This window comes from Danio rerio, chromosome 15 (genome assembly GCF_052040795.2).
Source record: "Danio rerio strain M-AB ecotype USA chromosome 15, GRCz13ab, whole genome shotgun sequence".
In the NCBI taxonomy this organism is placed as follows: Eukaryota; Metazoa; Chordata; class Actinopteri; order Cypriniformes; family Danionidae; genus Danio; species Danio rerio.
The window spans coordinates 26,766,056-26,789,018 of NC_141035.1; the positions used below are offsets into that span (position 1 = coordinate 26,766,056).

Below are 22,963 nucleotides of genomic sequence, written 5' to 3' on the forward strand. Positions count from 1 at the left end.
TGTTTATATGGAAATGCCAGGGGGCACTGAAAACACCAAACACGCGCTCGCTCTCTCTGTCTCTCACCCCCTCTGCTTTTCACTCCTTTATACTGTTTCTGGAACTTTCCATGTAGAGAGAAAATTCTCTATTATTGTTTTTTGCTTTAAGAGTTATTAAATATAATCTAGCATAAAATTAGCTTAGAATGTTTTTAAAACCTTCACCTTAGAGGTTTTTACATTCTTGACTGTACCAAACAATTAAATGTACCAAACAATCACTCTAATGAACTATTTTAAAATAAGAAATATTTAGTTATCAGTAATTGTAAACCAACAGTGAGACAAAAACTAGCTAATGATATCTTAATTTGCAACCCTGTATTAATTTTGATGTGTATTTATTTATAAGCATAAACTGTATGTGTATTGTATATAACATGGTAATACTTTACAATAAGGTTGTATTAATTAGTTAATGCATTTACTAACATCAACCAACAATGAACAATGCATTTAATACAATATTTGTTCCTGTTAGTTAACATTAGTTAATGAAAACAGTCGTTCATTGTTATGGTGCATTAACTAATGTAAAAAGCATAAGTTTGGATGTTATTAATGCATTAGTAGATAGCGATTATTAAAAAATGTTGTACAAGTGTTGTTCATAATTATTTCATGTTAGCAACAAAACCTTATTGTAAACTATAATATAATATAATATAATACGTGACCAATATCATACAAGTAGCAGTTCGATATGGCTGTATATCGGCACTGGTGGGAGGCATGCGTTGGTTTGAGTCTGCAGGCTGAGTGCCTTAGTTCCTCCCACCTGTGCCAATATACAGCCATATTGCATTGCTACAAGATCTTTGTCACCATCTTGTGGCGGAACGTCAATCGTCACTTTTTTTGGTCTGCTCAGACAGGCTGATGATGGCCGATGCACTGAATCCGATGCTCTGAAATTATAAATATTTAAAAATAGGCATTATCCTTATAATAATCTGCATCGTTGCAATTCTAACAACTACATAATTAACTAAAAAGCCTAAAAAAAGACTAAAAAGACTAAAAAATGTTGTCCAACAGCAGCAATATTTGTTATACTGTAGAGTGACTTTTGCTTGTCGCTGTATGTGGGTGGAGTAATACACAAGGGTAAAGGGTGAAGAGGCTGTACTAGTGCTGTTATTTGCAGAATATCAGATTCAAGAACCAGACAGAACTGTTGTATAAAATATAATATATCATGTGGCACTGAAGACAGAGGTAAAGACACCTCCTAAAACACCTCCTAAAAATCCAGCTTTAACAGCACAGGAGTAAATTTGATTTTAATATTGGTTAAAAAATAAATGGTTTGAAACGGCATCTCTTTAGTCAATAGCAGTATTGTGAAATAATGTTATTACAGCTTTAGTAAGCAAGCATAGACTTATTTTAAAAACATAAAAAGCCATAACCCTGCTAATGTCATGTAAAGGACAGAGTGCAAATAAATACATCTTGGATTGTTGGGTTTTTAGTTTACTTTGATCTAAGGCTGACAATCATAAAGCATTATTATTTGAAGGTTAAGCACTTCTTTTCATTGTAAATGTTTTGAAAAAGGGGAACAATGACTCTTAGCCATCACTAAGACTCTATTCCTGGAAAGTAACTTCCAGTTCTTCCACAATCTGACTTCCTTTTCGTCTGTCCCTGTCGCAGTCTATAATGGTGTTCTCAGTGAAAGCCTGAACATGATTATATTCAGTAGTGCCTTTCCTAGAATCTCCGCTATCATGAACAAAGCTCAATTTAATGCGTATGTCACACTGGTGACGGCTTGTTCTCACCTCTGTGTCACCCAGCTGATCTCTCAGGCTTAATGCTAAGCCACGCACATTTGATTTATTCTACTTTTCGGCAATTACATTCTCTTAACAGTGACGTGGTGGGACCGGCTCGGCTCTGCGTTTTGTTATTGCTGATGTCTGTGTTTCAATGCAGTTCATTGAACTGCTTTGATTTATTAACGTGTGTATTTACGTTTTTCTGTTCTTCAGTGATAGATTCACAAAATGGGATTTTGTAATGAAAAGGATTAGAGTAAAATGTTTAAACCTCAGATCTTTTCAGAGAGACAATCCTATTGCAATTACGATATAATTTAACCGCATTATGATAAACATTTGACATCTCAAATTGCTCCACGAACTTCAAGTGCACTGAACCTGTTGAGAGAGAGTACTTGTATTATGCGCAGCAGACAAAACAGAGTACTTCGCTTTGAAGCACTGTCATTTTTATTTAATTAAATTGCAGCGTTTTGCAGCTGAGTAATCACAGAAGGCCATTTCACAATAAATTGGGCTGCCTTAATCATGACTGACTGACTGTGTTTGAAGGAGGAGAATGGAGGCTCAAGTATGAGAGAGCCATCAGAGAGATCGAGTTCACCAAGAAGAGACTCCAGCAAGAGTTTGATGACAAACTAGAGGTGGAGCAGCAAAACAAGAGGCAGCTGGAGAGAAAAGTAAGGACTACTCACCCACACATTGTTGGTTTTATTTAGATTTTGTTAGCTCCTACACTTTTTCCAGCTTCTACATTTTCAGTCATTGCCAGCACAAGCAAGTCTGTTGAAAAGATATTGGTTTAATTGTTCTAGGTAGTTTCACCAATTTGTTTTACATTGTTTTGATTTACTTCGCTAGCATTTAAAACAATAGTTTTTAATATTTTATATGTACAAAACAGTTTGCAGTTTAACACTTTCCCCGCCAGTTTTTTAATGAGAAGTTGTGAGCCACTTCCAACAATTTTGATCATTGTATATAAATTTGTGCAAATTGTCAGCGTTCAATCATTCCATTGCGGCGACTCCTGATAAAGAAGGGAGTAACCGAAAGAAAGTTGAAAGTTGGGTTGACCGTTATCGACCTGTCGACGACACAGCTTGAAGCTTTTGTGTCTAAAGGGATCTCTTTAACCAACTTTATCATGATGAGATTTAGAATCAGTAAAAATATGAGCGATCAGAGTCAATGCCATTAATGCCCGCCTGTTCATCTGAATACCTCTTATATACAGAATACATCTGGGTCTGGTTGCACCAGCTGTTCGTAAGTTTTATTTTAACATGGAACGTCCACTTTAGAGGCTTAGTAATTACTAGCTAGTTTATAACTAAATTTGTTCTCACTTCGGTTGCACCACATGTTTATTAGACAAACCGTAGTTAGTAGGTCGTAAGCTCTTCGTAAAATCTTGTGTAGTTGCAATGAAAGTTGTAATATCCAATAAAAAGCATTTAAATCATTAAACTGCTTTAAAATTCTGCAACTAATGCATCTGAATCTGCATCTGAGAATGAAATTATAAATGATATTTTAATAGCACATTGAATTACAGTCAAACACTATTAACATACAACGCACACAGTTGCATCGCGAGCCGTGAATGCACGCAAAGTTATCAAAACATTAAACTTGAGTTTTTAATACCCTACTCATGAAAGAGAAAAAAGCAAGGAGAAGATTGTGTGTTTTATCTTCTCCCTTCTGGTATTCGATGCAGAACTCCTTTTAGTAAAACAAATCGGTTTAAACTTTCATTCATCCACTCAGCTGTAAAGTTTTAAAATTTAGGGTAGAATTTGTATTGTATAATGTGCTTTTGTGTATTATGAGTGACATGCTTGTATGTTGCAACCAAATTGCCTTCGGGAAATGAACAAAGACTAACTACATTATGATCGCGAGCTCTGCGATGTATACTAATCCCACCTTCATCTCTTTTCAACCGTTATACATGGGGAGGCTGCCATAAATATTTAGTTAGAACATAGCGTTACATTTAAACTAAGTTCAGTGGTGCAACACAGACATATTTAGTAGTGTGTAAGTTGTAACTTGGTGTCCCTTTAAATCACAACTAGGCTATATTTAAACTTGTGCACTGCTGGTGCAACCACTTGTCTATATTTTCTCTGATCATTTTTGTATTTCACACTCTGGAAGGCCCGAAGTCCTTTTACCATTCTGGGCTTTCGCTAAGATTTCCTTTACCATAAAACCCATGACTTGTTGATGTAAGGGAGCCCCTGTCTCCTAATTGACAAAATATTTATCATCAATGGTGGGGAAAGAGTTAATATCATACTGTATATTAGCTGCTGTTATTTTTTTTATCATACTTATGTCTAAATTGCGCATATTAAAAACAACAACTAATTAACTGTTGATGTTAAAAATTTACAATTTCTTACAAATTCAGAAATTGTCTATTGTGAGGTCAGCGTGAAGTCAGTGTTCTTGAAGCAGTTAAACTTACAGCTTTGCTATTAGTAGAGTCGCTGCTGCCAAACTCTTTTGAGAGACTCAGACATGTGTCATTCATAAACACTCCATCAAGTCAATTTGGATAACTGCATCTTAATGGCTCAAGCTTCTATTGCTAGCTCTAAAATTACATTTTAGAATTGGCAACAGAGGCTTGGGGTGAAATGTGTAAAACGTGTTGTGGTCATATTGATTTTCATGTAGTTTGGTAGAATATTGCCAAGACTACAAGATTGATTTCTCAAGAATGTGTTTTATGGCCTTGTTTCAGTGGCTCACCTCCCCCAAAACTACACATAGTATGTAATGTTGTTAAATAATATAACCATATACATCCACCTCGTTCACATAATATTGTAGGACAGTTTGTGCAGACCACTTTGGTTACATTTTGCTGATATATTTGTGGGGATAGCCAAAAATACACTGTATTCAGAATTACTGCATTTTGTTTTATGACAAAAATCAATTGAATATTTAGATAAACTCATGTTCTATAAAGACATTTTTAAAATTTGTTTTTGTAAATATATCCAAACAGACTTTTTGGTTATTAATATGCATCACTAAGAACTTAATTTGGACACTTTACAGGTGATTTTTTTTTAGTCTTTCAACTTTTTTATACATCAGATTCCAGATTTTTAATAGACATGTCTCAGCCAAATATTATCCCAACAAACTATATATCATTGCAAGCATATTTATTCATCATTTAGATTATTATTATTATTATTATTATTATTATTATTATTATTATTATTATTATTATTATTATTATTATTATTATTATTATTATTATTATTAGTGATAGTATTATTATTAATAATAATAATAATACAATTTTTCTGGTTTTGTGATCCAAGGTAAAAAAAATGTTAGGGCATGCCTAAACACACAGAGGGTCCCAAAACCACCTCAGACTCCTGACCTTACTTAATGATGTCTTATCAAGTAAAATAAAATGTCTAAAAATAAAAATAACATCTAAACACCCTGTTTTCTTAATACATTCTCAGCATCAGTTTCCTGTTATCCTGTTATCAGTTATACCTTAGATGGCGCATCCATGCAGTTGACTTTATTCTCCCAAGCTAACAAACATATAAAAGCCCAGACTTCACTCGTATTGTCAGTGTGTTCCAACTCAACAGCATGTACTGTCTCAAGCATGAATGTATTATCTGAAACTCACACGTCTAGACAAGATACTCAGTGGATGGACAGATCCACCTGTACAGACTCAATGAGAATCTTTGTGTTTAGCTGACAGACCTGCAGGCGGACAATGAAGAGGTGCAACGCGTGGCTCAGCAGCTGAAGAAGAAATGCCAGAGACTGACAGCCGAGCTACAGGACACCAAACTGCACCTGGAGGGCCAGCAGAGCCGCAACCATGACCTGGAGAAGAAACAGCGCAAGTGAGTCAGAGAAAGAGATTTACAAACATACAGTTGAGGAAATGGGTAACTACTCCTCTTACAGAGCATGTAATGCCACGGCAAGATATTTTGTTAATTTGTCTTTTTCAGTCATGTCAGGCTGTGATGAACCACCAACAGTAAATGAAAACACTTTGGTCCAAAATCCATTTTTTCAAAATGGTCTACTCATAGTGTTGGTTTTATTACAGAGTTGCTTATGTCTGATTCACAAGCTCTCAATTCCATTTTAGCTTCATTTGATTTAGAATTATTCAATATATCTGTAATGAGAACCATTTTGCTGACTTGTTCTGTCATAATGTGCACAGTTGAAGTCAGAATTATTAAACCACCTGAATTATTAGCCACTGTTTATTTTTTCCGAAGAAGAAATAAGAACAGAGAGAAGATTTTTTCAACACATTTCTAAACATAATAGTTTTAATAACTCATTTCTAATAACAGATTTATTTTATTTTTGCCATGATGACAGTAAACAATATTTGTCTAGACATTTTCAAGATACTACTATACAGCTTAAAGTGACATTCAAAGGCTTAACTAGATTAATTAGGTTGACTAGTCTGAATAGGATAATTTATTGTTATTGTATAACGATGGTTAGTTCTGTAGACTAATATATAGCTAATATATAATATATTAAGAAATATATAGCTTGAAGGGGCTAAAAATTTTTACCTTAAAATGTTTTTAAAAAAATTAAAAACGGCTTTTATTCTAGCCGAAATAAAACAAATAAAATTTTCTCAGACATACTGTGAAATTTTCCTTGCTCTGTTAAACATCATTTGGGGAATTTTAAAAAATGAAATAAATTAAAAGGGAGGCAAATAATTATATTTTAGAATTATTCTAATTCTAATTTTAACTGTCTGCAGGATGATATTTCGTACTAATTTAGATTCTTTTGAACTATTGACTACTTTTTTTTTAATGAACTGGTTTATAAGTTATTTACCAAATTATACAACTATGGTCACGTTTTATGATTTTTTTTAAACAATAAAAAGGCATTTCTTGCCTTCATTTGAGGTTTCTCTTTTCATTTGAGGTATCTCTTTTTTTTAATATCTTTATATATATATACAGTTTATACATTATAATAAACTTAATGTTCACATGCAAGACTTTTGTGAAAGAAAATCTTTCAGTGCTTTTATGACCGAGTGAAAAGTTTGAGGGAATGCAGTATTGCTGTTAGAGAATGGAGAGTTTTTCAGGGGAACACAAAATTCTAGTGAGAGAACACAAGAGTTGTGTAAGAGAACACAGTGTATTTTGGGGGGAATAATACTCCGACATTTTGAAAGCACTGCCACCAGTGCCATTATGTTCTACAGATGGTGGACACCAATATCTAATTTGGTAAAACATGTAATATTAATTATAATAATAAATTATTAATAAAGTTTTGTCTTTGACATGAGCTTGAATTGAGAGTAGATAAAGAGTGAGGTGAGATTCAGAATAGTTTATTTTCATTTATAAAAACTGTACAATATATACAATTTCTGACCGATTTCTATATAGGTAACACTTTACTTGAAGGGTTGTTCTTTAGTGTCATGACACCTTCATAATCAGGACATGACATGTCATGAAAAAGACTTTATTTATGTAGAAGTCATTATGTGCCATTTGTTCCATTATGGCATTTTAAATGCAAGGATGAGTATGTTTGAGACATTTCATGACATTATGAAGACAGCATACCTTGTCATTAATCTTAAGCATGATGTCATTTGACCATTATACGTGTAATAAATAATTTTCTGATCACTTCAGTGGAACAAGTTGAATTTGTCATTGAACTTTCTCAGTAAAAGTGTCACTACTCTGTCAAATACGTTTATAAACGAGTGATTAATATTTAACGACATGTAATAACATTTTAATGACAAATTTAGTTTGAATCACTGTAGTTAAGGGCAAGAAAAAAAGTACTTGCGCTGTCAAAAAATGAACGACAGTCATAATAATAGCCTCATGACAATCATGTTAATGACAGGTTTATGACAAATTATGTTGTCTTGGTAATGTCAAGTTGTCATGACAAAGACAGTGTATGGTGTATTTATGTCAATTTTCATAACAAGACACCTCAAACAATAACCTTTTCATTAAAAATGACGGAACTGAGCAAATTAAACTTAATGACAGTTGTCAGAAGCATGCATAAAATGTAATCCACAATCATGACATGTTTTGTAATGATTGAAGATTTTTCATGATATATGTATTTCATCAGTATTATGAACACCTTTTCAAGTAAAGTGTTACCCATGTTTTTATATATTTTTAGATCTTTGAGCACAAGAACAACCTCAGTATCACAATAAAAAAATGTATGTGAGAGCTAGAAAAGTGCTCTTTAGTGGTCATGCAATTGAAGTCCATGTTCCATGTTCTTTCAGCAAATGCAAACCTCCAGTGAAGGCAATACTCATGCTACAATGCAATGCTTTTCTTTGAAATGCACTACTTCACAGGAACTTCACAGTTTTGGGATTTGCACCAAATCACAGTGAACTGAAAAACAATATTTTTAGCAGCTCTAATATGTTAAACATGGAAAATGTTTCAATTAGCTGAGATTTAATTGTTTAGAAGAATGAAGTCACCATCGTTTCTTGGAGCGTGAAAGTGTGAAGGTGCTGCTACTAAGCCTCTCTAGACTCTTGAGTAAACCGGCAGAGGCTGTGCCTGTCACTGCGGATGGCATGTGTGAAAGTCCACTCTAAATGTAATGGTCAGCCTGCGGCTCAGGGTGACGGCAGATTTAGTCAGTGGGAGGGAAGGGGGGAGGGTGAGGAGAGTAGTTCTTCATCTCTCCGTGGGGCTCAGATTAACACGAAGAGTTGCATAAGACTCATTTACGGGATCATAACAGGTCCTAGGAGAGGAGGGGGGAGGAGAAAAAAGGGAAAAAGAGAACAAACTGATTTGCCCCAAAGCGTCACGACTTACACGTTGTTGCCCACTTACAAGTTAACCCAATCAGAAAGCTCTCCCCTAATGCCCCTCCTGACACACACACACACGTCACACACAATACTGTAAAGCTTAGAAGAATTTTAGTTCTCAACGCTCTGCTATGCTGGGCTATTTTAGGAAAAGCAGGTACGTTGTTATATTTACATTTTTCTTTGTCAGAAGACTTGTGCTTATATTATTATTAAAGTGATTAGCGATTCACTTTAGTTAGTGCATTATACATACAGTATTTTGGTCAACTAATATGTGCTTTTATGTGCAATACAGATATTTAAATGCAGGGAGGCTTATAAAATCTATATACATAATAAAATTTGATTACAGCAAACTAAAATTAACTATAGTTACTAGTGGAAAGAGTAAAACAAAATTACATTATAATGACATTTTTGCTACGTTTTAAAGTGTATGATTTAAATGATAATTTAAAGGGGTAGTTTCTTCAGGCCGTCCAAAATTTTGTTAAGCATTATACAAGATAATTCAGCTAAAACTTAATTATTACTTGTTAGTTATGGACTTGCCTTTTATAAATTCCCAAGCACCACGGTTTTAACTGCAGATTTTATTTAATTTTGATTTAAATTTTTGATTTAAATTTAATTTAATTCCTGCAATACGGATGTGACATTTGCAGTAAAAACTCAAAGCATAAATTCACATAGAAAGTATATCCTAACAATATATTTAAACATCTGTTTATATTTTCCAAAATGACTAACCACAAAGTTATGGGATCAGAAAAATGTCAATCTATAAAAATGTTTTATAATTTAAATTAGGAAAATAGACATGCGTCATAGATGTGACCAAAAAGCCTGCGAGTTTACAGTATACAGCATACTTTGTAGAAATTCTGTGAATTAATCTGTACAACCCAAAAGAACCATAGATAATTAGAAGAATAAGTGCTGCCTCTCTATAAAACAAAAAAAAAAAACGATTGATTTTATTTTATTTTTGCTAATCAAAAATAATTGTTTGAAAATATTGACAGAGTTACTTTTGTTTATTTTTACAGTACTGTAAAATACATGCCTACACAACTTAGAGTTTTGCTATTTTTCTGAAACCTTTTTTAATGGTTGACATTTGCATGCAATTGCTCTGTTCTACTAAAGATAAAAGTCACATTCAAAGTAGGTATAGGATGATAACCAGTTTCAGATAAGGTTTATTGCTGTTTGGAAACTTTTTTAAAACTGTCCAAATTTTCTGTTATACCGTTCCTAAGGTATATGTACTTTTTATTTTTATTTTTATTATTTTTTTTTACAACTATTTTATTTAGTTTATTAGGGCAACAGTATCTCCAGTGGAAAAGGACCATTCACATCAAAAGCTACTGTTCCAAAATATTTTTTATAAATATTGCGTTCAATGGGGAAAAAGCTGTTTAGACATTTTAAAAATATATATTTTAGGGCAGTAATCACAGCACTGTAAATCAATGATATTTTTATCCAAACAATATATATATATATATATATATATATATATATATATATATATATATATATATATATATATATATATATATATATATATATATTGTATACAAACAATACAATCTTAATACAAATACAAGTTGCATTTAGATATTTTTATTATAGTTGTAGTTTAGTCGGTTCTTTTGAAATCATTTTCAATATCAACCACACAGGATCAGAGAATGTAAAGCCTCTGGAAAACTGCTTTACATCTTTGTGTCTTTTGTGTTCCCGAGATAAAGTATTTATTTTGTTGATGCAGGTTTGACTCGGAGCAGACTCAGGCTCAAGAGGAGGTGCAGAGAGAGAAGAGTCAGCGGGAGAAACTCAGCAGAGAGAAAGACATGCTGACCGGGGAAGTGTTCAGCCTTAGACAACAACTGGAGGTCTGCAACCTCTCTTATATCATCCTCTCTTTGTTGTCTCTCACTTCAGTCCTGGCTGTGACATACATGTGTCTGTGCGAACCGAGCCCAGACTTTGTTGCCCTAAATGAGTTTTTCTCTGCTCTTTCAGGATAAGGATCTGGAGATATGCGCTGTCAATCTGAAGCTGGAGCAGATGGAGGCGGAGCTTCAGGATTTGAACTCGCAGGAGTCGAAGGATGAGGCGTCATTGGCCAAGATTAAGAAGCAACTTCGTGACCTTGAGGCCAAAGTCAAAGATCAGGAAGAGGAACTGGATGAACAGGCTGGAACCATTCAGATGCTGGAACAGGTGATGTTTGAATGGGATACACAAATTTGTTTTTACAACATTTTATTATTAGTTTTCGTCGTAATTTAATAGACCCTTGTTGAAAAAATGTGTTTAAATACTACAATGACAAAGTTTGGGGTTAGAAATTAGTCTTATAATTAAAAGTAATTAGCTTTTAGTATTTTATAAATTTTACATAATCATAAAGTTTTAAAAGGATGAAGTTTTATCATGTGTATTTACATATTATTTATTTTTATATAAAACATCGACCATTTAAATATATATATATTTCAAATATAAAAAAATAACAAATATAAGTATAAAATAAAATTAAAATTGTAGTTGTTTTTATTCTTGTAAACAGGTGATCACCATTTTCATTATGATGGAGATTTTAAAATAACCAAAATTGTTCTTTAAAGTCTGCGTAAACCAGAAATTGCTGAGACTTTTATTGAAGCATGTTTATGTACTTCCAACTGAAATGGAATATTGAGTAGGGGCGGGGCTTTCTCTTTGCACATCATTCCCTCATAGCAAACGGTAAGAGAGGCATGGTTAAGAGTATTTTGTAGGAACGCCCATTTATACACAGAAGCAAATGGTCAGACTTTGATTAAAAATTAAACCAAAACAAATTTTAGTTTACAAACTTTTTTTTTTTCAGGTGATTTACTCAGCATGGATTAATTGTTCACTTAAAGAATATCAATGTGCTCTAACAAAACACACATTGTAAATTAGGGATGCTCTGCTCAATCGACTGAATCAAATTTCATGACTCCATCAGTACTCGCCAATCTGGCCTATCTCATGAACTGATCGCAGGTGTCTGTTTAGGAGTTTACAAGCAAAGTAAGGCGCACGTGGGCTTCCTTATATTATGTATTGCCTACAGCATTCAAACACATGGGGAGGTAAATGATGTGTGGGGGTGTGAGCAATCGATAAATAGCTAAAATATATACAGGTGCAGTGCGATCTGTTTATACAGTCTATTAGCTCGACTCGCATGAGTGATGATCTCTTTGTTGCTAGTGCAGCCAATGTGTTTACAGTGATTTGAGCTGCTGTGATGCAAGTGGAGCGATCACCACTATCTAGTGTCTCATCCAATCCTATGACCTCTCCTGGAAGCTCTGGGAGTCTTACGCGTATTCATATCGGCTCCATGATCCTCCAAAACAAGTTAAAATACCTGGAAATACTGGTGACATGAGATCACGAGAGGCACAGTGATGGTTTGAGCATTACATTTCTTAGGTTAAATGAATAAAGCAGTAAAGATCTCATGAGTGCAAACCCCCTTCTCTGTAATTTGAGAGATCTGCTGTCAATTTGTTACTTCCTGCCCAGGGACTACAGATGTAAATTAGCTTTATAGCTAACTCTGGCACAACATGTCATGTTGTACATTGTCCCTGTATAAATAAATTAAATAAATAAATAAAATAAATAGTTGTCGTTGAGCAAAGTATTTGATTGGTCCTGCATGTATTAAGACCATTTTACATATAACAACTGAAAGTTCTGTGTTTTTGACAATATTGCAAGTTCAGTAAAAGCTGGCTTAAATTAGTAGATTAATAAAACATGTATATTATTTAATAATATAACTTCTTGTAATATGCTTATTGTAATAAACATTCGTTTATAGGCCTATTTCCTTTTAGTAGAGACGTATTAGATTTGCAGGTGTGCATTTTAACTTATGCATCAAATATGCGCTCCAAACTTTTTCTTGATTGAGACATGTTGAATTTTTCTTTGATCATTTGTGATGTTTCCAAATTGCATTGTTTGCCATTTTTCTTACCAATTTTTATATCTGTGTTAAATTATTTTCTGTGATGATTCCTGATTAATAAGGGACTAAGTCAAAGTAAAATGCTGCTTCTGGCCATGACATGTTCACCCCTGAATGGTTATAAGAGATGTGTTTTAGGTATTATATGAAGCATCCTTAATCTATTCTTTCAGGTAAGACAAGACCTCCACTTAAGTATCATACTTGGAGGGAAAATGTGCTTAATGCATTATAAAGCTTGAATCATTAGAATCTGTACTCAGTAATGGCCGATCACCATGACAAGGAATCGGCTGCAAAAATCCTGATCAGAGCATCCCTATTGTAAATGTAAAATTTACACGCACTTTAAATATCAAACCATGGCATGAGTCATGCACCAATGAAGTCTCGAGAATAAAGATATATGTTGCATCGAACTGCCTGGTGTTTAATGTATTCTTGATATGATGCACATTCTCTGTGCACTCAATTTTCACCTGTCATGCAGAATATGCAAATTCATGTAGATTCAGCTGATGTGTCTGTGTGGAGAAATTGTCAATATGCACAGTCTGCATACATTATAATAATAATTATGAAGCAGTTTGTTGGCCTGTGTGGTGGTGTTATTTTGCATATGCTTCTGTATGCGGACGGCGTGTGTTTTCGCTGTGTTCTATCGCATGCGTGCGTTCAGAAGGTGCAGATTTGTATTCACTGAGTTGTTGATGTTGTGACCTGCAGGCCAAGCTCCGTCTGGAGATGGAGATGGAGAGACTGAGACAGACGCATTCGAAAGAGATTGAGAGCAAAGAAGATGAGGTGGAGGAGATCAGACAGTCCTGCAGCAAGAAGGTATGATACTTTCAACCGCCCACCTTCATTGTGTGATATCCATTATTGTATACTGTTTTATTATAATTCAATAAATGTTTGCTTTTAAAATTCCCACTTTGCTTTACAGTCTTCATGTTATGTAGATGTTGAGTAATGTAAAAAGATTGCTGAGCAATTCTTTTGTCTAGCTACTGGTATATTAAAATCCAAACAAATAAATAAATAATAAGATTTATTTTATTTCGATTATTTAATGTTTATCTGTTCAACCACTTTAGAATAATAATCATTATTTCACAGTTTTATGTATAAAAATACATGCATATTTTGATTGATTAAATTGATTGACTTGTTTATTTATTATAATTAGTCTCATGTATGTATGTATGTATTTTTATTATTTGTCTGTTCCTGCAGGGAGCTAATTTTCTCATTAAGTGACATTCAATGTGATTATACTAATTTTATTTCAGCAAACTATTTTTAAAAAAGCATATTAATTAATCTAAAAAAAAAGTAACTCCAATATTCAGATAGATATTCTCCTGCAAAGATTGCTTGATTTAGGAGTGAATGGTGATCTTATTCGGTGGATTAATGATTTCCTTTTAAATCGTCCACAAATAGTATTTGTTATGACGATATGGTGTCTAAAACAATGATTTTAAATTCAGGAGTTCCACAAGGAAGCATTTTATCAACCTTACTTTTTTCTCTTTACACAAATGAACTGAAGATCCAAGATTTAGGTTTTAAGTTATTTAAATATGCAGATGATATGGCACTTGTTTGCCGGTTGACTAAAGCAGGAACAGAAGGAGATACCTTGGACTACAATTATATAAATTTGCTTCAAAATTGGTGTAAAAGGAATTTACTGGAGATCAATTTTACTATAACCAAGGAGATTATTGGTAGAATTAAACCTTCTTAGTCAAGGGTTGAAACCTCTGGTCCTTGAGGGACATGAAATAGAGACAGTTGGATGTTTTAATTATTTAGGAACATTTATTGATAGTGGATTAACATTTGCTGCAAATGCATAGTCCATTTAAAAAAAAAAGCAATGCAGAGATTAAATCTCATTGTGGACAATAAAGAAAGTAAAGTATTATTACTTAATTTTTAAAAAGAAATGCATTACTTGTCTCGTTATTAAGAAAAGTAATATTATAACATAATTTACTTTACCTGTAATGCGTTACCCCCAACACTTTATATATAATAACAAAAAAAAAATATGACAAAATAGATCTTTGTTACAACAAAAAATAAACAAAAGAAAATAATAAGACATGACCTATTACATTTGCATAAGTCACGGACTACTGCTTTCATACACGTTTAGTTACATCAAATTTTCTCTTCGGTCAAACTACCTTTTTTTTCTGTAGAGTTTTACATAAGGCAGTGCTTTACAGGCTAAAAGTCATCATGTATGAATTTGCAACAATGTGAAATAAATTCAACACATCATACAGTCCTACTGTTTATCTTTTTTCCTTAACTGACAGCATTTCACAAGTTCAATTATAATTGCTGCCGTTCAGTTCTTATGCAGTGCTCGCTTCAACTTCTGTACGACATAAATAAACAAGGCATATTGGGCCATTTGTTGAATACGAATTTTCCTTCAGCGTTGTTCGGCTCTTGTTGCTGATAGCGACTTCACATTTGTGGAGTGTCTTTAGCGCGGAGGTGCAGATAAGCTGAACTCAACGAGTTTTGTTTTGATGTATAATTCATGGGGCTGCTATTTTATTTTCCTCACGTATAGTTCACCTTTCCCTCCTCTCCACTTAACCAATCAAGCTGCCAGTACAGTGCATCCTATAATTACCCTTCTTTGGGTCCTTTGATTGACACTTGAAGCTGCTCAGAAGCATCTAAAGACACATTGAGGGAGTGTGTTGATATGTCTGGAATGATGGTACATAATTGGATTGACTCTTCAGGGCAATGCTACTTCACAAAGCCCTCAGTGATGTTGTGTGTTTTGTGTGTGTGTGAGCAGCTCAAGCAAATGGAGGTCCAGCTGGAAGAGGAGTATGAAGACAAGCAGAAGGTCTTGAGGGAGAAGAGGGACATGGAAGCCAAACTGATGAGCGCTCAGGACCAGGTACAGAGCAAACTTGTCCATCTAAAATCTGGTTGAAAGGGGATTGGTTAAATATATTCTGTTTTTCATATTTAATAGCAGACGCTGATTTTTTTAGACTCACTTTATTTAGAGATGCATTAATTATCGATTTTAGTTGTATGATTGTAGTCAGAGGAATAATCACAGTTCCACGTTGATCATAATATTCACGATGATCATAATTGCTCAAAAACTAAATAATACAGCACAAGATAATAATAAAAAACAAACAATAGTCCATTTCTCTTTAGATTTAAAAGTATTTGAAAAATGTTTTTGGCATTTAAACATACAGTACGTAATAATTTTACACTGATAAAATGATAGAACAATGAATAAATAAATGGAAATAAGAAAAAAACTGTAATAATAATAATAATTATTATTATAATGACTTACATTTATATAGCTCTTTTCAGGACACCTAAAGATCTATACACATAGGGGGAATCTCCTCATCCACCATCATAGTGCAGCATCCACCTGGATGACGTGACGGCAGCCATAGTGCACCACACACCAAATTTGGCCAGGATGATGGGGTTAAACTCCTACTCTCTTTTTCAAAGGACATCCTGGAATTTTTAGCAACCACTGAGAGGCACTCACTGAGTAGTAAAGAGTCCCCTTCACTGTACTGGGGCTTTAGGACCCACACAGACCACAGGTTGGGTGCCCCCAATATGTGGTCAAGAAAAGAAATAATGAACTTGCGTGCACAAAAGACGTGACTTGAACGGCCCTCAGTTAATAGCCTCAGCCATAGTTGATTCAGTATGCTTGTGTATTAGTCTCAGTGTACAATCTTGGCATTTTAAACTAGCTCACAGTTGCTCAAACTTTGTTTAGTTGCAATAGTTTGTTCCATGCAAACAGGCGGTTTTTGAGTAGCCTTTATGATTAATTAATCATGACAAATAAAAGTGTGGTTAAAAGGTAATTTTGTGTTGGAAATTTGGCAGTTTTTTGTTAACGTTTTTAATGGCATTAAAAAGTTGGGGGTGAGTAAAATATTATTATTATTTATTTATTTAAATTTTTTATGAATACTTTTAATTAATTTTACATCATATGTGTTTATTACATTAATTTACTTTCATTTATTGTGTTTACATTTACAGTTGTTTTGATTTAAACATTTCATTTTTCAAATTGAAAAAAGGAAAAAGATAATAAACTGCTGTGTTCAACAATACTTTATTATTGACACTAAAGAAGTGCTTATAAATGCTCAGTCCCTCATAGCAAACTAATGGTAAGAGTGTTATGGTTAAAAATGTTATTTCTGAAGCTGTCAAACTGACGTCAACAGAGTAGGTGCCACTTTAATCACGGAAGCAAATGGTCAGACTTTGGCTGAAGATTAATAAAAAAAAAAAAATTAGGAAAATATCTTGCAAGGATTAATTGTTACCTAAATAATAACAATGTGCACTAGTTTTACATTTTTATTTTCACAAAAAACAACTTTGCTCTAAGTGTCAAGAACAATCAGTAGCAGTTGCTAAAATCCAACCAAAATCACCTTCTTAATCACTGAATGTGTAAAACTTTAAGGATCATCTAAAACCATGCTTGTTATTTTCAGGTGAGCCACAGAGATGTGGAGGCAGAGAAGCGTCTGAGGAAAGATCTGAAGCGCACCAAGGCCCTGCTGGCTGATGCTCAGATCATGCTGGATCACCTGAAGAACAATGCACCCAGCAAGAGAGAGATCGCCCAGCTCAAGAACCAGGTCTGTTGTTCATCTCCCTGTGCGCTCAACATCGCATCCAGCAGTAAACATACATTTTATTTATGAGCGTTTGTGTTTACGTTCCCTGTACAGCTTGAGGAATCCGAGTTCACATGCGCTGCTGCAGTCAAAGCCCGAAAGTCGATGGAAGTGGAGATCGAGGACCTCCACGTCCAAATGGATGACATATCCAAATCCAAACAGGCTGTAAGTCTAACTGCGCTTGGGGGTAAAAGTAGAATGAAGCTGAAATTATTTTTATTTCTTTTAAATGAGAATCCACCATAGGTGTCAATTCAATTATTTGCTACAGAGAAATGATTTCCACCCTTAATGGCACATTTCCGATTCTGCCTCTAATTTGAACAAGATGTATCGCTCTGAAATGCATCACACTTTAATAATTCTATCATTGGTACAGTATTATTTGAGCGTGTAGAGAATTGTGTAATTGTGTCCTCGCTGTAGCGTATTATGAAGCGATATCAGGAGAAGCGGATGCAGCCAAATTCTGCAGATGCCGTTCCCCTGATGCTGTCTCCATATTGTTTTCCTTTTTTTTTCTTCATCACTGCCGCCTGTCATATTTCCTCAGCTCTCTGGAGCAAGAGACATTTAGACATAAGGGTGCAGCGAACATTTTAATTTGCTATAAAGCTGCAGCAATGCATTGTTTCGGTGTGGGCCGGGGAGTGTTTTTTGTGGGTGTTCCTAAAGCAGAATATCGTCATATTGATCAGCTAGATGTGATAAATGGTTTGGCCATGATCACTGTCTGATTAGCTTCAGGTCTGTCTGACACCCCGTCATGGATTTCCACTAGAGGATTTGAAGGTGACACATGGGCTAGATACAATACACCTGCCAGACGGAGTTTAAAGGTGTGGAATTGAAGCTGCACAGACAATAAGGGATTTCTTTTAGCAGTGTCTAGCGTTTAAAGGGATACAAAATAGGAAATGGGATGGATGATTTTTGAATACTGAAAAAAAGTATTTAAGTCACATTGTCTTGTGATCAGAATTTTTTCTTTTTTTCTTTTGGGCATTTTGCTTTTATTATGATATTTGTTTCTAGAAAAGCTCCAGTCAAGACTCAAATTCAAGATGCCTGCAGCCCAGTTGCACTGCAGTATGTGTCAGCGCACTGCAGGGCTATCAACCTATCAGCATGAAAAAAGTCTCGTAAACACTTTACTTAAATGGGTGTTCATAAGACTGTCATGAAACCTTTATAATCATGACATGAAAGTGAATGATATTTTATGCATGCTTATGACAACTGTTATTATGTGTCATTTACATAGTTACAGTTGATGTCAGAATTATTAGCTCCCTTCGATTTTTTTTTTTCTTCTTTTTTAAATATTTTCCAAATGATGTTTAACAGAGCAAGGACATTTTTACAGTATGTCTGATAATATTCTTCTTTCTAGACTTTCTTCTGGAGAAAGTCTTATTTGTTTTGTTTTGGCTAGAATAAAAGCATTTTTGAATTTTTTGTGAACCATTTTAGGGACAAAATTATTAGCCCCTTTCAGCTATATTTTTTCTCGATAATCTACAGAACAAACCACTGTTATACAATAACTTAATTCCCCTAACCTGCCTAGTTAACTTAATTAACCTAGTTAAGCCTTTAATGTCACTTTAAGCTGTATAGAAGTGTCTTGACAAATATCTAGTAAAATATTATTTACCGTCATCATGGTAAAGATAAAATCAATCAGTTATAAGAAATAAGTTATTAAAATTATTATGTTTAGAAATGTGTTGAAAAAAATCTTCTCTCCGTTAAGCAGAAATTGGGGGGAAAATAAACAAGCGGTCTAATAATTTAGGGGGGCTAATAATTCTGACTTCAACTGTATGTTATTTAAATGCAAAGATGACACTTTGTTATGAAAGCTTGACATGAACAAATCCATAACAACCAGTTTTCATCTTTGTCATGACAACTTGACATTACCAAGACAACAGAATTTGTCATAAATCTGTCATAAACATGATTGTCATGAGGCATTATAATCATAAATATTTTTCTGATGATGTTTCCAAAGCAACAAACTGTATTTGTTATTAAAATGTCTCATTTAAAGTGTTGTTACTGTGTTGAATAACTTTTAACAGCGTCTTTAATATTTATTGACATTTTGATGACAAATTCAGCTTGTATGATTGAGGTAGAAAAATATAAATGACACTGTTGTAAAATTGAATGAAATATTTATTATAGCTTCATGTTTATGACAGATTTATGACAAGTTTTGTTCTCTTGGTAATGTCAGGTTGTCACGACAAAGACAAAACAGGGTGTGATGTGTTTGTTTATGTCAAGTTGACAAAAACAATGTCACCTTTGCATTTAAAATGTCATAACTGAGTGAATGGTACTTAATGAGGGTATAAGCATGCGTAAAATCTCATTCACATTTATGACAAGTGTCATGTCATGGTTATAAGGGTTTAATGACAGTCTTATGAACAACCCTTCAAGTAATGAGTTACCAAAGACTTAAAAGCAACATGTAAAAACCGTAGCATTGTGAAATGTGCTACAGCTTAATGTTTTAAATATTTCGAAATGTCATTTATTTCTGTAATGGCTGAAAACCTGAATTTTCAGCATCATTACTCCAGTCTTCAGTGTTACATTCAGAAATCCTTTAAACATGGTGATTCAGTGCTCAGCAAACATATCTTATTATAAATGGTAAAAGGTTGTGCTGCTATTTTTGTGAAAGCAGATTTTTCATTTATTATTCAATGAATAGAATGTTCCGTATTAGTTTTATTTTTTAAAGAAGATTTTTTTTGTAACATTACAAATGTATTTACTGTGATGCTTGGTCAATTTGACACGTCGTTGTTAAATAAATAATTTTAAAAAAGGATTTTAAATGTACAGAAAATATTATTTTTACATTTGGAGAAATGAAGCAGTCAGAATATGCTTCATTTGCAACTTTTAAAGAAACAGTAGCTACTTGTATTGGGCTTTATAATGAAAATAGTTACATGTTACTTTGTCAGAGACACTAAATTCTATCACTTCCAAATTACAAAAATGTGAGGTAAAATGTAAAATAGAGCCACTTTAGTAGTAATTGATTTGCGTTGATTTGTAAAAGAAAGACAGAATATGAAAGAAAAGATGTTTTGACAAAATAGTTAAACTTCTTGCTTCTCTGCTGACTAATTCATTAGCAGTATGTCATAACTACATTATTTTTGCTTTTACTAATACATTTAAAAGTTACTCCTCAGAGATTAGCTGAATCTATTGTTGAAGTAATTATTATTGAATGGAATTAGACCTCTGATACAGTTTGACAGAGCAGGCGGTGAAGTGTTCGTCTCTAATTGGGAGACACTTCTGTGTTCTCAGGGATTTATACAATGCAGGCAGCTACTGTGTAGTGATGGTGTGACAGGAAAATTATCTCTTTAAGGGATAAAAGGAGATGGCTTTCGGTCTGAAGCTAAAAATGAGCTGCAGTGTTCATGCAGGGAGCACAGTATTGAGGCTGATGTTAAAGAAAAGTCAGTTCATTATTTATTTTTGGTAAGACTTTAAATGAAGGGGGTGTTCACAAGATTGCCACGAAGCCTTTATGATCATGACAGACTGTCATTGAAGTGTTACTAGTTGAAGTATTTCATATTACATATGAAGGTGATACTTTTAATCATCAATACAACATAATTTGTCATAAATCCGCCATAAACATGACTGTCATGATGACATTAAAATTGTCTCATGATTTTTTTTTAACAGTGTCATTATAAAGTCATTATACGCCATCTACGACTGCTAAAAGCAGTCTTAGAAAAGAACCCCAGACTTCTCTCTTCCCAGAAAGGTGTTCCCAGGCCAGCCAAGAGACATAGTCCCTCCATCATGTCTTGGGTTTTCCCCAAGGCCTCCCTTCGGTGGAACATGCCTGGAACACCTCCCTAGGTAGGCGTCCTGGAGCGATTCAAAAACAGATGACCGAGCATCTCAGCTGACTTCTCTTGATGTGGAGGAGCAGTGGTTCTACTTCGAGCTCCTCCTGGGTGACAGAGCTCCTCACCCTATCTATAAGGGTCTGGCCTGCCACCCTGTGAAGGAAACTCATTTCGCCCGCTTATATCCGAGATCTTGTCTTTTATTTAATGATCCCAAGCTTATGACCACTGGTGAGAGTAGGAACGTAGATTAACCAGTAAATCGAGAGCTTTACCTTTCGGCTCAGCTCCTTCTTTACCACAACGAACCAGTACATCGACTGCATTACTGCTGCTGCTGCACCAATCCGCCTGTCAATCTCACTTTCCATCCTTCTCTCACTCGTGAACAAAACCCCACGATACTTGAACTCCTCGGCCTTGGACTTGGAGTTGCTGATTCTCATCCCTGCTGCATCATACTCAGCAGCAAACTGCCCCAGTGCATGCTATTTATTTATTTAATTAATTATTTATTATTATTTTTGATGTTGAAAATAAATCAAACAATGAACTAAATCAGTGTTTCTCAACCAGGTTCCTTGAGGACCACCAACACTGCATATATTGGATATCTCCTGTGCCTGCCACCCCCTTACAGGTCAATTAGTAACTGTTAGTGAGCTGAATCTGGTGTGTTTGGTTAAGGAGATATGGAAAATGTGCAGAGCTGGAGAGCCTCCAGGAACGTGGTTGAGAAACACTGAACTATATAATTATTTAATGTTTTTATTTATGTATATTTTTAATACACATTATTGCTGTTATAATCCATGAGAGTAGCATACTTTTTTTTTAAAAATACAGTTTTCTGAATATGTATTTTCAAAATTTGTTTGAATATCCAGAGTCAAGCGTTTCAAGGAGGCTGTTTGTTTTTCCATTCATATTTCTCAGTGATATTTCACACACACTATTTCAACACACATTTCAACTTACAGTCTTGTGCTTTTGTTTGATTGTGGTTCAGCTCGAGGAGCAGCTGAGTCGTTTGCAGAGGGAGAAGAACGACCTGCAGTCTCGCATGGAGGAAGACCAGGAGGACATGAACGAGCTCATGAAGAAACACAAAGCCGCCGTTGCCCAGGTAACTCTTTCCAGCTCTCATGGCTGTCAGAGCTGCTCCTCACCATCCACATCAAACACAGAGTACAGTATGTGTCTCTGCATGCACTTTTAAATTTATGTATGTATATATAATGCATACATGCATTCATATATATTCACAACAAGCAGGAGGGATGTAAAACGAACCTAAGAAGCTTTTCTGAGCATATCGCATGTTACTGCATATCTGACATTTTCCAGTATGATTCATTGCTGTTTCTCAGCAACATGCTTCCATCACGCAAAATCAAATCTACAGCATCGTTTAGTGTGTGCAGATAGACCATTCTGCCTTTTGATTGGTTGTTTGTGCCAGTGTGAATGTGATTGAAGCAGTTGTCGTTTATTTGAGCGTGTGGGTTGATTGTCATTAGCAGTGTTTTAAACACAGCGTGCTGCTATGGCAGCGATGTAGAGAT

General features: G+C 34.4%; 1 protein-coding gene across 50 annotated transcripts in view; it reads left to right on the plus strand.

Annotated features, from left to right (window-relative positions):
- The window catches only part of myo18ab (myosin XVIIIA b), a 173,038-nt gene that overhangs the window by 131,148 nt on the left and 18,927 nt on the right, over positions 1-22,963 (plus strand). For all 50 annotated transcript variants that reach the window (XM_087283058.1, XM_087283060.1, XM_087283063.1 and 47 more), the window contains 9 exons: positions 2,382-2,509; positions 5,583-5,737; positions 10,508-10,631; positions 10,762-10,962; positions 13,481-13,591; positions 15,588-15,692; positions 17,302-17,448; positions 17,542-17,655; positions 22,408-22,524. In XM_087283058.1, the coding sequence (XP_087139184.1) occupies positions 2,382-2,509; positions 5,583-5,737; positions 10,508-10,631; positions 10,762-10,962; positions 13,481-13,591; positions 15,588-15,692; positions 17,302-17,448; positions 17,542-17,655; positions 22,408-22,524 (1,202 nt within the window). The remainder of the gene's footprint in view (positions 1-2,381; positions 2,510-5,582; positions 5,738-10,507; positions 10,632-10,761; positions 10,963-13,480; positions 13,592-15,587; positions 15,693-17,301; positions 17,449-17,541; positions 17,656-22,407; positions 22,525-22,963) is intronic.